At 38.9% G+C, this 17,126-nt stretch overlaps 1 protein-coding gene and 1 non-coding gene across 4 annotated transcripts in view; one reads left to right on the top strand and one right to left on the bottom strand.

Annotated features, from left to right (window-relative positions):
- Positions 1 to 8,495, bottom strand: part of Elmod2 (ELMO domain containing 2) — a 28,341-nt gene extending 19,846 nt beyond the window's left edge. The window contains exons 1-3 of one of the 3 annotated variants that reach the window (XM_047567511.1): positions 8,380 to 8,495; positions 7,036 to 7,183; positions 5,145 to 5,173 (exon numbers count right to left, since the gene is read on the bottom strand). In XM_047567511.1, coding sequence (XP_047423467.1) covers positions 5,145 to 5,173; positions 7,036 to 7,177 — 171 coding nt within the window. In that variant the 5' untranslated portion in view covers positions 7,178 to 7,183; positions 8,380 to 8,495. Of the gene's footprint in view, positions 1 to 5,144; positions 5,174 to 7,035; positions 7,184 to 7,717; positions 7,832 to 8,379 lie in introns of those variants that run through there. The other 2 variants (XM_047567513.1, XM_047567512.1) reach the window with 2 other exon arrangements.
- Positions 4,611 to 4,717, top strand: LOC124995185 (U6 spliceosomal RNA). Its single transcript, XR_007110656.1, has one exon. It is a non-coding gene; the product is annotated as a U6 spliceosomal RNA (small nuclear RNA).
- Positions 8,496 to 17,126: the final 8,631 nt, after the last annotated feature.

Raw genomic sequence — 17,126 nt, 5'->3', positions numbered from 1 at the left:
ATAGCTTAGCTATTGTGAACTATGCTGCTATAAACATTGATATGGTTGCATCACTGTAGTATGCTGATTTTAAATCCTTTGGATATATGCCAAACAGTGGGATAAGTAGGTCAAATGACGGTTCCATTCCAAGTTTTCTGAGGAATCTCCATACTGCTTTCCACGGTGGCTGCACCAATTTGCAGTCCCACCAGCAATGTGTGAGCATTCCCTTTTCCCCACATCCTTGCCAGCATATACTGTTACTTGTATTCTTGATAATTGCCATCTTGACTGGAGTGAGATGAAATCTCAGTGTAGTTTTAGTTTGCATTTCTCTAATTACAGAGATGTTGAATGTTTTTTCTTGAATTTGTTGACCATTCTTATTTCTTTTGAGAAGGGTCTATTCAGTACCTTTGCTCATTTACTGACTGGGTTATCTTGTTATTTTGGTGTTAAGCTTTTTGAGTTATTTGTATATCAAGAAATTCATGCTCTGAGGTACAGGAAGCAAAGATTTTCTCCTATTCTGTAGGCTTTCTCTTCACATTATTGTTTCCTTTGCTGAGAAGCTTTTTGTACCCATCCTATTTACTGATTTTTTATTTTATTTCTTATACTTTAGGAGTCTTATTAAGGAAGTCAGTTCCTGAGTCAATATCTTCAAGTGTTGGGCCTACATTTTCTTCTTTGTGCAGGGTTTCTGATCTAGTTCCTAGGCTTTTGATCTACTTAGAGTTGACTTTTGTGCAGGGTGAGAGACAGGGGTTAACTTTCATTCCAGTTTTCCCAGCACCATTTGTTAAAGAGGCTTTTTTCTAGTGTGTTTTTGGTGCCTTTGGCTAGTATGAGATAACTATTTACATGGGTTTGTCTCTGTGTCTTCTATTCTGTTCCATTCATCTTCTTGCCTATTTTGGTGCCATCACCATGCTGTTTTTATTATTTTAGGTCTGTATTATAGCTTAAGGTCTGATACTGTGATGCCTTCTGCTTTATTTTTCTCACCAAGGATTGTTTCTGCTATTCTGGGTCTCTTATTTTTCCAAATGAATTTCATGCCAGCGTTTTTATTTCTATGAAGAGCATCACTGGAATTTCGATGGGAATTTATTATTCAGTTCAATTTTCTTTTTATATTTTTGTGAATTCTTCTTTGACCCATAGGTTACTTAAAAATTTATTTTCCAGTTACTTAGAGATTTTTTTAGTAGTCCTTAATATTTAATAGATAAGTAGACTCTAGTCTAAAAACAAGACAATGAGACTAAATTTTTAACAATCAAAGAATATCCAATGAGGAACAGTTGGCAACCCAACAAGACCATACTTTGAGATCACTACCTTCAAGAACCAGCCTTAACAGATTAAAGTCATTTTCATGAATGCATTAAACTACTAAAATTCTTAGAGTATATACTGATTTAATTCCATTATCATTAGTATGATCAATATTAGGCATTCCCTAAGATTGATTTCATATTAAAATCTCTAATTCTAAAAAATCCATGTGGGTGTTAATAGTTTTTACAATCAGGAAATAAGTATCTCATACAAAGTAGCACAGTTAACTGGTAAGCAATTGAAACCAGAATTTAAAACCAGATTTTTTTACATAATAAAAAAGTAGATCTGGTCAACAGAAATACCTTAAAATCAGAATTAGACTTTCTCTATAAATTAAATGGCATATACAAATCAAAGAGACACATACACTACATGTTTCAATTGATAAGACTTCTAATATGTATTAACGAGTTTGCCTTAGATTTAAAACTTCAAAAGAACAAAGCACCTGTGATTTTGTTCAGTTTTTAAGTAATTTGTTGACCAATCTCTTAGTAGAATGCCTGTACGCTATTAGCAATTTACATTTTAAATAAAATCATAATATAAATTTAATGTTTACTTTCCAAATGAGTTTTTAATAGCCAGTAAATACTATCACTACCGTAAAGCAGCCAACTGCTCTAGTCCCAATTTACCTCTTCCTTCTCTGAACTCCCCTGTATAGTTACATCTGATAACAGTCTCTATTTCTCTCTTATGTACAATGACATAAATAACAATCTTTACTTCTTTTGGATATATCAAAGATCCTGATAGAATACTGAACATATGGTATGTTCCTGGGTTAAAGATTTGATCAATGTTCTCAAAAGTAATATCCTATGTACTATTGCGCTTAAGCTTGGCATGATTTTACCATGCATAAACTTCAATAACAAATTCTGAGACTGAAAATGTTACAATCAATTACAAAGATAACAGTTACACTGTCAGATACAACACTATCCCAATTCCAGGATCTCATTAGTGAAGAAGCGAATGAAAGAAATGTTACAGACTCTTACTGGAGAAAAAGGAGATTTTCATTTACTTTCTACTTTGTCATTTTACATTCCAGGAGCTTATTACATTCATTGGGGGCACTGTTTCAGGAACTACTGATGTATCAGTAAACAAAAAAGCAACACTGTTTTGGTTTTGTTTTGTTCTTCTGTACAGGAGACAATGGAAAAAGGTAAAAATAAAAAGGTGAAACAACTAAGGAAAGACTACAGGGAGAGTTGAGGGGCTTAATTTTAAGCAGAGGGTGGTCAGAGTGCTCAGGGAGAACATCAAGACCGAGAAACACCTGAGGATGAGGAAGTAGTTAAGTTCTTAACCGCAGGAAGAAAGACAAGGCACAAAGGTCCTGTGGCAAGGTAATTTTGTGTCTGGAAAAGAAGTAGCACAGAGGTAATGACCAGTGAGCAATGAAGTCAGAGAGCAACGAGGGGCCAGGTGGAGTTCTGATGGACAGCAGTGGTGGTGTTGGTACACTCTAGGGCACAGGGTGTCAAGGGACACACTCCTGCAAAACGGGGAGTGATGGCTGAGGACTGTGAGTGCAGCATAAAGAGCTTAGTTATGGTTTTACTCTGCAATTTCAAATCTGAAAGAACGCACATTTCACAGAACAATTTATTCTAGAGGGTTTAACATCCAAATAGTTCCAAATTTTTGACATTTTGAAACACAACTTGCTTAAGGTCAATGGAAAATGAACATACTGTTTCTTAGAGAAACAAAGAGCAGTTATGAGGCAAAACAGTTCCCCCAAGAGCATAAATATGAAGGTCTTCAAAGCAGGGCCCTGACCAGATACAGCAGCAGCCTCTGGGAACATGCTGACTGGAATCAAAACTGAATCAGATATGCTGGAGGTGAAGTCCAGTCAACTATATTTTAACAAGTCTCCAGAAGATTCTGACTCACGCTCAAGTTTGACAGACACTCTCTTTATATATCTGATATAAACCACTTGTCCAAGTGCATCTATTACAATTTATGATATTGTTCCTTTGGGTAACTACGTCATAAGGTTCAATTAAGGAACCATATGGGTGGATAAGATACAAAGAGATTTTTTGAACCAGCAACTTGCTAGCTTTCTGGACTCCACAATCTCATTAGGAAGAAAAAACTCAACACAATCTATGACACAAGAGGACTCTGGACTCCTCCTCCCACTACTCATTCTTACACAGACAATTAAAAAATAACAGACTGTAACTAAACTAGTAAAGCACTTACTTTACAGGTCACTCTCTAGAACATAACAGATTTCTTCCACACTCAACAACATCCATTCTGTTTCTAGCAAATCTATCTCATGTCAATATCACTAGAGAGCAGTAAGTCAAGACTTTTTAACCCTGACACATTTTACATCATGACTAAGTACAAACTTACATATGGATATCTGAACTACATAGAGATACACACACATATGGGTAATTAAAGTAAAAATTTCAAAAAGTAATATTTAATCTTAATATGCCCGAGGACTTACATTTTCTATTCTATTCCTTTCATTGTTGTTTAGTGTTAGTTGTGATCTTATTAATGGGCTTTCACACAACTGTCTACGTGACTCAAACTCTATCTTTGGCCATAACAAATAATTTAACTACTTTAGAGAAGTTGCAGCATATGACTGAAACACTGGTCCCAATTTTTCACTGCCCTGAAAGTCAACTATACACTCACTACACACTTCTGCTTGCCATGACCTTGTGGTGGGCATAGTGTAATTATCCACTCCTTGACCTGGGCTTGGGCACTTATTTTAACCAATGAGATGCTAATGGACATGACATATGAGACTTAAAATACGTCTGTGTGGTTGGCCACTGGTGATCCACTATAAGAGCATTCCCTTGATATCCAACTGCATCTCCTACCTGGTTCCAGAGTAAGACACATGGAATAGACCTGAACTTGAAGAAGAGTGGCTCCAGCTAACCCATGGACACATGAGCAAGATATAACATATTGCTTTATGTTCCTGAGATTTTGTAAGTTTCTTATACAGCACATGCTAATAATATAGCATAACCTCCTATATGTCAAGGTTTATTTTGAATCAAAAGGTACACAGGTACATGACACAAGATTTCTTGAGTCAAAGTTGCTTGTTCTCTCACATAACTTGTCCTGAGGATAATCTCAAAGAAGGCTTTATTCTAAGATCCTGTTTTCCCAAATGCTATCAACTCTTAAGGCAAACTAAATGGGGGAAAACAAAAATTACCTCAGAACAAACTATTCAAATATCATCTTTGCTTATAAAACACACACATGCGCTCACTTTGGCAGCACATATACTAAAATTGAAACGATACAGAGAAGATTAGCATGGCCCCTGCGCAAGGATGACACGCAAATTCGTGAAGCGTTCCATATTTTTATGACACATATAGGGGGTGGTAAGGGGGCAAGAATGGAGGAAGGAGGGACTCTATAGAGGGATAAGAGGGGTGGGAGGGGTGGGGGGGAAAATAACAGAATGAATCAAAAACTATTACCCTAGGTAAATGTATGATTACACAAATGGTATGCCTCTACTTCAAGTACAAACAGAGAAACAAGATGTATCCCATTTGTTTACAATAAAAATGAATTAAAACACACACACACACACACACACACACTTGCATTCAAAAGATAAAATGTTTTAAAAACAGTCTTATTACTTCTAAAGAGGGAAAATTTCACTCAAAGTTCTTTATTGCAAAGACACTAATAGGACACTAAAAATAATGATTTCTTAATTGAAGCATTCTTTTAAATATCGTATTTTCTTGTATTCTAGAATTATCATAATATGATCTTACCTTATTCTTGGAGTATGTCAAGGAATTTTCTGAAATTAAAAAAAAAAAAGGAATGCTATCACTTCAATGCTTTCTATAAATAACTCCATAAACAGTAAAAAATCAAAACACGAATTATTTTCAGTTTGAGAAGACATAATTTATACAAAAATAATACAGCATACATTTTAAAATTGATTCTTACAGTATAAAGAAGTAGCTTTCATTCAAAAAATGTCAACCAAATACAACATACTAAGCAAAAGAGGTGACACTAACCTAATTTTCCCAGGGTCTTAGTTCCCATATAGACCCCAAAGTGTCTGTGAATAGCTCAGGTTCCAGAAACTCATGTGAAGACCACAATGAGAGCGCACTCTACTACATGTTCTTCTTTTCTCAGTCTTAAAGAATTAAGCATTAAGGCTCGAGATGCTAGCAACTGAACTGTATCTAGACAAAGGGACAAAGACTTTAGGTTTTCTAGCTAACCATCTATTCACCCAAGAGCAAAATAGCTTCTTCATTCTTGGCCTCTGTGTCAAGAATGGCAAGAACATTTTTGCTGGTCTATTAAAAAATCTGTCTAGCATAGTTACTAACAGTCTTCTCAGCAATTTGAAAAATTCAAGAAAAATGCTTTTACCACAAAGTAAAAACTTTTAACCTATTTTCTGCTCTCAGACTAGAAAACACCAACAAATGCTGCCTGCAGAGACTTCTTATCAAGAAGTACTTTGTTCTTCTGAGCAATCAAAAGGGCAAATCAAAAGAGCAGACAATAATTTAAGTCAGCCGGTGAGTTGTAAGAGAACTAGGAAAGTAATTAAAACTTCAATCACCTAGCTGCCCTGAGGTGGCCTCTGTCACTCTTCCAATGCTATCTTGGATGCCCATTCAGACTGCCAACACCTACTCTCCCCACCTAACAGAGCTGATTTCTCATTTGAAGGACACTTGATCAACACAAAAGGGGACCTGGTTAGTTCCCAACTTTCCATTTAACACAGAGATCTTGATCGGCAGCAGTTCCCAGGTCTTCCTTACCAAGGTTAAAAAAGTAACTTCAAACCACCTTTTTCACTCTTCCATTCTCCTTTGGAGCAGTATTTTTAATTAGCCATTGAAAAACTAACATATTTTGAAAAGAGTAGCACTGACCAACAGAAATATAATGCAAGCCACAATGTGAGACACATATATATTATAAAAGTTCCACAGCCACATTACAGTAAAAAAAATACAACTTTAGTACACATCAATGGGTCTGAACTATTATCACTTCAATGATCAATATAATCAATTATTAATAAGACTTTTTTTCATATAAAGTCTTTGAAATCCATTGTGTATTTCACAGTTACAGCACATCTCAATTCAGATTAGCCACATCTCAAGCTCAGTTACCAAAAGTGACTACAGCTATGGTATTAGTACAGATTTTGAGTCTAATAACCTTTTCTAGGGACTACTGAATAACTAATTATTATCCTTTCATAAATAACAGTAAAAAATTAAGATTGATGAATGAGGCTAAGTATTAAAGTGGATCTAGATGGAAGCACTCACTCTTCACACTATTTGTGTAAAAGTTTCAAAGGGAATTACAGAAATATTAAAAAAAAAAAAATTCTCCAGAAAAGAGGTTGTAACTATAAGCTAACGAACAACTGATACATTTATGAAGCCAGAAAAGATCATTCTTTGCATGGATATGGAATACTTAACTACAAATATACATATAAATAAATATATATTTTTCTATAAAGAAAATTTGAGAGCTTATAGTATTCAGAAATTACAAAGTTCATGATTAACTGACTTAATCAGAATACACAAGAAAAACATCATCACCTGAGAACTAAAATATAGTTAGTTTTATTAATTTTTTTATCTTTTTGAATAATATTACCTATCCTGTGTGTCCTTTGCGCACCTACATAGGTATCAAAAATTCGCTGCAATTCACATTTTCCAGTCATCTGTCGTAAGAGCCATTTCATCCAAAATCGAAAAAAGTGCCCATAGAAGAACTCCCACAAAGAAACAAACATTTTTTCCTGGAGAAAAAAAAAAAAAATACATAAGACAAACTTAATGACCTTACACTTGAATTCTAAAACTACAAAATTTTGTTTATCCAACTTGCCATATCTGAAGTTATATTAAAATCTATTAACCCACTGTGTCTATTTGGTGATGGTGTTTAATTGGGTTAGAAAACAACAGCAGGTGTAAGCCATACGTTCTAGATTAATTAAATGATAGCTGGCCAAAACGTCAATTTTATCATTTTTAAAACTGCAAAAATCAATTGTAAAAATCAAAAGAACTCAAGAGAAGCTACTTAATGGCTTAAAAGAAGCTAATAGAACAGTCTGCAATTTTTGCCAAATAAAATACTTCGTAGTTTCCTATTTTGTCCCTGAGAACTGGGACTAAACAGTTCGAGAACAAGAGGACCCCAACCATTATATCAAACAACAGAATTGTTTCTATAAGGAAAAAGGACTTCTAAACCCTTGTGGATAATTTGTTACAGCTGTCGCACAGTCGTTTGATGTCAGCAAATAAAGACATTACAAATGGCTTACAAACTCAAGTACACAAGTTGAAAGCAGAGTAGATCACACCCCAGCTAATTCATGATTTTCCATTCAATAGGTGAAGTGCAGAAATTCTAATAAGAGGTTCAAAACACACACTCCCCCGGGGGGGGGGGGACACTACACACTTGATAAAACTGGATCTTATAAGGAAACTCTTCAGTTTCTCAAGGAAGAGGAGGAGATGCAAGTGAGGGGCAGAGACTTAAAAACGTAAATGCTCATCTCCTTCCCGCCCTCAACATTCCCTCTCTGAAACAGGGCCCGAGGGTTTGTCAGATTGGAAATCCTCGCAGAGCAGTGCAGACAGTGCATCTCACAGACGGGCTGATCTGTATCTTTAAATTGAATTCATCCGGTCCGCGCTCCTCAGGACAAAAGAAGCAGAACTGCCGAGCCCAGGCAACGCCAGACTGGCGGCGCCGCGGCACCCCAGACCTCGGGGCGTCGCTGCACCGAGCCCCCTGCGCAGCCCCGCGGAGTCCGGCTCGCGTGCTGCCGCGAGTGGGAGGGGAAGGCGCGCACAAAGCCCCGCCGGCCCAGGCGCCCGCGCAACTCCCGCAGGACGGCGCGGAGCTCGCGCTGCCTGTGCGCCCCCGGCGCAGCCGCACGGAAGCAGCGCAGAATGAGAGAAAAGAAACAGCAGCCACCTCACAGCAACGGAAGAACTAGGGGGAGCTGGAGCTGCCTCGGTTTCCCCAACTGCAAACAGCCGGCAACGGAAACGACGCTATTCGCCAAGCGCTCCCTGCAAACACCGCGACCCGGAAGTCGGGGAGGGAGACCGCGGGACCGCCCTCCCCGGACTCTGCGGCCCCGCCCCTGCGGCCTCTTCCGATTGGCCCACGCTCCACCTATTGCAAATACTGAGGGAGTGTCGAGCGGAGCGGCCTGGGCGTGCATGCCCGGGTTCTCGGGACGCTTCCATGGTTACCCTGGCAACGGCGGCTAGTGGACACGCCCAGCGCGAGCGTAGTTCTCCGTGCGCTGCTGCGGAGCCTTTTCTTTCATTAAACCGCAGAGCGAGTTGAATATACGTACTGTTTTCTAGGCTCCGAGCACAGAGGTAACTGTGTGCTTTTAGTAACTTTTATTGCTCCAGGTTACACAACCACTTTCACCTACATTTAGTCTTAGTTCTGCCAAGTAATTAATTTGCCCCAGTTGATAAACAGGTCAATTGACTTGCCCAAGGCCAGTACGTGGCAATTAAGGAAAGCTCTACAGGTTGAGAAATTTAGGCATTTTTTTTTCTGTAATAGCAAACACTTTACAGTTAATGCATCATTCACTCCTTAACTGTTGCTGTCACTGGAAAAGTAGTTTATGCACATGATAAAACTGGTACAGCTACATTTATTAATTCAATAAATATCTGTTGATTACTTATTATGCACCAGGCCGTGTTCCAAAAGGGATTCATACACAAAGATTCAGTATGTCAGGTGGTGCAAAGTATTAAGGGTCTTAGGGGACATTAGGCAGGATGTGAGAAGAGTCTGCAGCGCGGTCAACAGTTTCGGTAAAATAATGTGATGTTTGAGCCTCACTGAATGAAGAGGGGGAGAGAACCATGAGAGTCGGGGGTGGGGCGGGCGAGGACTGCAGGTACTAGAATGGCAAGTCCAAAAGACCTGGAATTGAGCAACGTGTCTGAAATGTTGGAAGAACAGCAAGAAGGCCAGCGTGGCTGGATTAGAAAGAGCAAGGTGGAGAGAAGACAAATGATAGCTTACAATAAAAAAAAATAACTTTCCCCACCCATCCAAGACTCCTAGACCTCAATCCCCTTGCACATAAGCAACTAGTATTAATTTCTTATACTTTCAAAATATTCTCTGCATTTATCTATATGTATATTCCATCTACTTGTTAACAAAAATTAAAGCAAGTAATGCACTTTCCCACATCCCAGGAAGCATTTCTATATTAGATACTCATTGTGGGAGTATCTAATGACATTCACTAGACGAGTGAAGCAGGAGTGCACCACCACCCTTTGTCCCACAGAAGTTCATTCATTACAATGAACTTGGTAATGAAGTCCGGATGTATACTATGAAAATAAAATTATAGGATCTTAGGCCTTGAGGAGAACTTAGAAATTATCCTAACTGAATGTCAATCTGTTTAGTCACAGCCTGAGAAATTGGTTAAGCTGCATTTATGAGAAGTAGTCACTGTACATTTAAATTTACTGTGCATACTGATGGCTATTCTCTTTTTCCGTGAATTCTCTTGCATGTACCTGATGCAAGTATTAAACCAATCCTTTTTGTCTGGGAAGATTGGCCATATCTCTTTCTCTTGCATTTGTTCTTCTTCCATGCAGCTAGCTAAGGGGTGGTTATGTCCTACAATTCAGATTCTGGCTTCATGGAGAAGGTGGGACCTTATACATCTAGGTGTCTGGGTCTCTCAACTAACCTGTGTGCTTCTGCCTTACCTTATCAGATACCTTCATGGAAATCAGGGGCTACAATGTAGGGAAGTTTTTGTTATACTTTTTAGTTGTACTTAAGATCTCCACTGTTTTGAATTTTTGGTTTACTTTTTAGTTGTACTTAAGAATATCTACTGTTTTGAATTCTCAGACTAAACAACCATAGGACTATTGATTTTAGGAACTACTTGGGGAAAATGTTGTCTGGCATGACTACAAATGAACAACTGGTTACAGCATCCAGCATTTAATTCACAAAGTACCCAAGTCGACATTCCTTTTGGAATGTGTGAAGTCTGGAACACAGCAAATTTAACCTGAGAAAAAAATGCTATACCGTTGTCCCTTGCTATTCATGAGGGATTGGTTCCAGGATCCATTCTGATGCAAAATCCATGGATGATCAAGTCCCTTAAGTAAAATCAAATGCTGTTTGCATATAACTCATGACATCCTCCTAGATGAGTAAGGCACTTTAAATCGTCTCTGTATGTCTTATAACACCTTCTGTGATGTAAATGCAATGTAATTGGTTATACTCTATTATTCAGGCAATAATGACAATAAACAATCTGTTCATGCTCAGTACAGATATACTGTCTTCTCAAATATTTTTCATCCACAATTGACTAAATTCATAGGTGCAGAGCTCATGGGTAGAGAGGGCTTACTGTATATTCAGCACAAAGTAGAGATTTTAATTCATCTATTAAGGTTGTGGAAGAAGAAATCTTCATTTGTCTCCTGGTAAATGGTCCAAATGGTCCAAAGATGTAGGACGTAGCTAATGCTAAATGACAGAGGATAGTTGAAAGCTTTTTAAAATTATTAAGTATACCATATGATAGTGCTAAATGCTAAATATAAGCAGCAGAATGAAAAGGCAATATTATGGTATAAAAGCTAAAGTTTGGAACATATGAAAATGTAATCCTGGATGGCACCAGAATGACTATGAAACTGAATTTGGTGACATAAAAAATTTTTTAAAAAATCCAGCTCTTGCTTTTACCTGAATACATAATTAGAATGGATATGATAAAGGCCTTTGTCATTACCAGCTTAAAGCCATGTGTCTTTAAGAGAGATAGGTGTGCCCTTCGCATAGTTTTGATTAGACATGCATAATGGGAGCCCTACAACTTGCTTACTTTGTAATAAGTATCAGGGAGTATCAAATGCTGGAAGGACACAAGAAATCTTATTTTTCATTAAGAAGCAATGGGGGAAAAGATGCTAATCTCCACTGACACTTTCTATTAATCTTGCATGACTTTCTATTAATCTTGCATGGTCTGGGAGAATGCAAGATGGCTCTTGGAGGTAACTCTCACTATCATGATTCGAACAACTAGTTTCCAGAATTTAAACAAGGGTCTGCTCTTCCAGGCATCGTAAATGCTGCACAAGAGGTCCAACAAGCTGAATGTAACCCTATTTTGTGATAGTTTAGGCCAATGCTCGCTCCTTGAGCTCACTCAAAGAAGAGTCAGCTCAGTTTGCCTGTGCATGTTTATGGCCTTTCTCTGGGGATAACTGACCTCCCCAACTTGCTGTTACACTTTGGTGAGGTTGGATTTAGATGTGGTCACTAATGAAAATCAAGTTAATTCATTGCTTTGATGATGACATTAAGATGATTTTCCCCTTGGAAGAATAAACTCGGAAAGATTTGAGTTGTAGTGGTAACTATGACTAGCCTATGACTGGTTATTCCATCCAGCTAAGATTCAGAACCTGCCCCAATCAGCAAAATATCAAAAAATAACTTTGGACCATCAGAGGTATTCCACAAACAATAAATAATAAATTTCTCTCCCATCGGGACACTGACAATAAAAAGGAGGTACAACACCTTGAGGGGTACTTGATAAGCTTTGACCAATAGTAATGGTCGGTGACCTGAATACATCGCCAGGGACCCTCAAATTCCAGTACTTTCACATGATTTTGTAAGTTTCTGTCTCCAGGATACAAGCAAATTAAAGGCTTTGATTGAAAACTAATACTGCCATCTTGTGGCGACCACCAGGATTTTGATCTTGAACGTTGCCTGGTGATGGGACTTTTGCCAGCGTGCTACTGAACTCTCATGAAAACAATCCCCACAACTGAAGAGCATCACATTATTTTAAAATCCGAGCTACCTATTATGTCATTGGAGATCCTGCAAAGAGGTAATAATAAAGAGTGGAACAACAACATTCTCATCATGAGAAGTTTATCTGGGGAGTTTTGAGACATACCTGAGCAGGTATCATCTCTGTCTTAAGATTAACATGTGGCCCACTTCTGTCACTGAATTGTCTAGGCATCAACACTCTCTTTCCACCAAAATAGGTCAGGTTTCTTCGTTTATCCAGAAGAATGCCTATATAGCAGGAATGCCAGTTCCAGTCTGCTACTAGTTGCCCGGTGAACAGAAAAGACTCAAGTAATGTGAAGGCAAGCTCCCATCCGGGCAGAGTTGAGAGCGGTGTACAAGACAGTGGAGAGAGAACTTAGTTCTTTTCTTTGGGTAATGTCTGGATATTTGCAGAATCATAGACAGTAACCAGTGGCTTAATTGTGAGGTCAAGAATGTAAGAATCTTGATGAGTTAACAATAGGAATTCTCCAGTGCTAGAGATTCAATTATGGAAGGCCCTATAGGATTTCCAAGGGAGGATGTTAGGTGAATAAAATACCAAACCGATGGCCTATCATCCTCTGGAAGTAGCCACGTGGGTAGCTACTTTGAGTTGACATGGTGGTACCCAAGACATGTGATAATTATATGTGCTACTTGTTCCTCACTTAAACCATTAATTGGTAAGAAATTGTTGAATGCCAACCACTTAAAGTTGGCTTTTGGGAAAATCTCCTGGACTTGGAGGACTAAGCATAAGAGCCAGTGAACATCTAGGATTACTATTTGGAGCTCCAAAGGATTCAAATAAGTTTGACACTTATTTCATCTTGGGCCAAGTCAAAGCAGCAAATATTATCAAGAGCTCAGAAAGTAGCATTATACAGCCATTTTGCTGCCTAATCATATATCTCAGTGGACCAAAGAATATATTTATGTTAACAATGCACAGAATTATCTACCCCTGGAAAAGAACCCTAGCATGATACAGGTGTTGGAGATAGGAGTGAAGAGGTGGAGGTGGATGTCCTGATAGAACTCTCCTTTCACAACCTATAAACTTTTATTTTAGTCTATCCTATGTTTAAGGAATCACTATTGCATTGGAGTGACCCAATAGAAGGGAAAGTTGCTTCTCAGAACACAACTTCTTTTTCTTCGAATATAAATGTGCCATCACTCAAGTCTGCATTGCCACCCAGGAAACCTCTGCCTTGAATAGTGACTTTATATCATGTGCCTAATCCAGAATGGACTATAAGTCCACACATTTTTCCTGCTCACCCCTTGTAATGGGAATATGGCTAGACTCTACTTGATCTAGACAACAATACCATTTCTTCCTGAGCATGGACAAAAGAGGAGACCCTGGGAAGTTTCCTACTGTGCTTCTTTATGGGTTAGCAGTGTGGACCCTCACCTAAGAGAGCTGATCTGAATTCTGACAGGTGATAAAGGGAAAAGCATTGACATATTAATGGCAGGAGAAAAAGTGAATGGTTAACAGGGAGAAAAGAACTGTCACTCCTTGCCCCCTAGAGTGTCTCTTGGCAAGAGAATGATACGTAGAGTCATTAGACCAGATGTAAAGCCACATCATATTGGTGATGGGAAAAGCCCTCAGAACCACTCTCCTACCAAATCAGCTTGCAGCTCACTTACTTGTTTGGCCTGAAAACTTGGACAATCTGGAGGAAAATTATGACTCAGGATCCAACCCCTGCCTCAGCAGTAGCAGACTAGCATTGTGTGAGTTGTGATTTAACTGGCTATGCTTGTTTTTCTGGTCCTTTCTAGGTACGCTATGCATTAACCTATGTGGCTTTCTTGTTCTTGTAAGGATAGAGGCCTTGACCTTGTCCCATTGTTCCCAGGGCCTGGTGAGGCTCCAAGCATCTTACTCGACAATTCTGCGTGAATTAGTAAAAGACTCACTCCTTCCTCTAAGCACACACATCCTGAATCAGAGTGCCTTTAGAGCAAGTGCTGATTTCAGACTCAATCAGCCCTCCCTGGGCAGGGCCTCCTTGATAAGACACAACCCACACACCTTTATTCAATGATTCTGGAGCTTCCACTTTTATTCTGGAACACCAACATTGCTGATAGATGTTCTGATGCCTGAAGCTGACGTCACCTAGCTGAACCTCCCAGGGTTCTTCTATTTTTAGATTCCCATTACTGCTCTACTCTGCTTGTCTGCTGGAATCCTTTAAATCAGTCAGTTATAAGGTGTAGGACCCCAGCTCAAACTGATTTAAACTGGGTGAAAGAAATGTATTGGCTCATGCAAATAAAATGGCCAGAGGTGAAGAGTGATTCAGACGTGACTGGAGTAGGTAGACCATCAAATAAAATCCTTCGCCTCTGCTGAGTTGGAATTACTCTCGGGCAAGCTCTCCCTTTCTACAGGCAAGATGACCCTAGAAACTCGAGGTCTAGATTTAAAAGTCTCATCATTGAGCCTTGTTTGACCAGTCTGAGAAGAGCTGAACTATCTTCATGTGCAGGGCCATGGAATATGATTGGTCAAATATAAACCCTTCTCACATACAGGAGGCTTAGAGGGAATGAGCTCCCTGTATCATGAGCTTCCTGTATCATTGCTTATTGCAGAAAGACAAACCATTCCATATTTTGTGGCTTAAAATCATGATTTATTATTTCTTATGATTCTGTGGATTTGCTGAGTTCAGCTAGGCAGTTCTGCTGCTGGTCTCACTGAGGGTCTCCCACACAGCTGCATCCAGGTGGAAATTGGCTTCACTGAAAAATGTCTAGCAAGGCTTCTTGTCACTGTGACCTCTAGTCATTCAGTTGTCTGGCTTGGACTTCCTTATGCATGCTAAAGTTCAGGAGGAATGGCTGCCATAGATGATCCAGAAGCGTTCCCCTCGGTCTTGTCATTTTCCTGAAACAACAGCACTCGCCCTGGGTACAGATGACTTCATTTAAGTCATCTGAAACGGGGACCAGGACAGCAGGTATTTTAGTCACCTTCAATATCTCTGTTTTTGTTTTATTTTGTGGTACTGGAGATTGAACCCAGAGGTGCTCTGCCACTGAGTTACATATCCAGAGCTTTATATTTTTAATTTTGAGACAGAGTTTAGTAAGTGGCTCACACTGGCCTCTAATATGTGATCCTCCTGCCTCAGCCTCCTAAGTGGCTGGAATTACAGGTGTGCACTACCGTACTTGGCTTCTCAGCTTGTTTTCACCTTGGGGATCCTACACAAATACTAGAAAAATGTGTTTGTGCTAAGTTTACTTTTCTGTTAACAACTGTCATGAGACCACCAATTAGTCTGAGGTTAACTAAAGAAGATTTGATGGTTGTTTGTAATGCCGATAATGTCCCTGGAGAATACTCTTTCCATTTCTATTAGTGTAGTGAATATTTATCCTCTGCTTAGCAGTTCTCTACTTTCCATGTTCTGAGTGTGACACGAACTTTTAAAAAATCACCAAAGGGAATTGAAGGTGTTTGAGGATGTTATTGTATTCTCTGTCTACTAGGTTTCCAGGAACAAAATTTTTTGTTGGCATAAATCATAGTGGGTGGTGACTATAAATAGTCCGATGTGGATATAGCTCAGTGGTACCACAAGCTTGTGTTTCAATCAATCAATATCTTTCATTCTGTTTTCTTTTTTTCTTTTGGTACTGGGGATTGAACCCAGGATGCTTAACTACTAAGCCATATCTCCAGCCCTTTTTTATATTTTATTTAGAGACAAGGTCTCACTGAGTTGCTGAGGGCCTCACTAAGTTGCTGAGGCTGACTTTGAACTCATGATCCTCCTGCCTCAGTCTCCTAAGCTGCTGGGAGTACTGGTGTGCACACATCAATATCTTTGCACAGTAAACCACCTTGAACCATACAGCTGGGAATAGGACGTGAAAATGTTACATCTCTCCCTTCTAGGGCTCATGATATGGTAGAGGGTGTAGCAATCATGTGATGCAGACTGAGTACCCTGAGAGAGGGTCAAGTGCTCCAGAAGTTCAAGGAGGAGAGGAATGGCTTCACGCATGGGCCATCATGAAGGCTTCACAAAGGAAGGGCCATTTCAGCTGAGTCCTGAATACTTCTGACAGGTAAGAATATCAGTATTTAGCGGATGCAGTCCAGGTTTGAGCATAAAGAAGCTGGATGGAACAGAGAGCAAGCAGGTGAATACTTGTATCAACAGTATCTTATTTGCTGACTGGCACAGAGCAGGTGCTCAATAAATGTCATGTGTCCTGACTCAAGGAAAAATCATTGGCAAGGTTTTGGGGGGTTTTGTTCTTTTCTTTATAGTTTCAAGAACTATAAAATGTGAGAACCAAGTACTTTTCTGATCTCAACCACATGGTGTTGATGAATTTGTGTAGAGCATGACCTTTAAGTACTATAACTGGAGAGGTTAAAATGAAATCAGACTGGGTGAGTGCAGGAATCTAGGCTGACAGCACTTACATTAGGACCGGAAGTGTGCTAGGCTATTTTAAATATTTTATTTAACCTCAGCAACCTTGGACAAGTGTTATTCATCTCATCTCACTGATGAGGAATGCAAGCTTGGAGAGGATTTAAAACCTTTCCAATTTATATAATATACTCAGGAATTTCTGGGTCAAGGTTATATTTCTTATTAACTTTAATATAATGCCATTTCCTTATTATTGCCATAAAAAAAAAAAAACCTTTCCAATGGTACTTGGCTGGTAAGTAGCAACATTGTGTTCAAATTTACTATAAAATTAATTACATATTTAATGTGACTGATATGTTTTCTTTCTAATAATACTATGCTCCTTCTTGGTTGTACTAATTTATC

Source organism: Sciurus carolinensis, chromosome 10, assembly GCF_902686445.1.
Source record: "Sciurus carolinensis chromosome 10, mSciCar1.2, whole genome shotgun sequence".
Taxonomy (NCBI): domain Eukaryota; kingdom Metazoa; phylum Chordata; class Mammalia; order Rodentia; family Sciuridae; genus Sciurus; species Sciurus carolinensis.
Note: the sequence above shows the minus strand (reverse complement) of the source record. Positions and strands in the feature narration are given on the sequence as shown.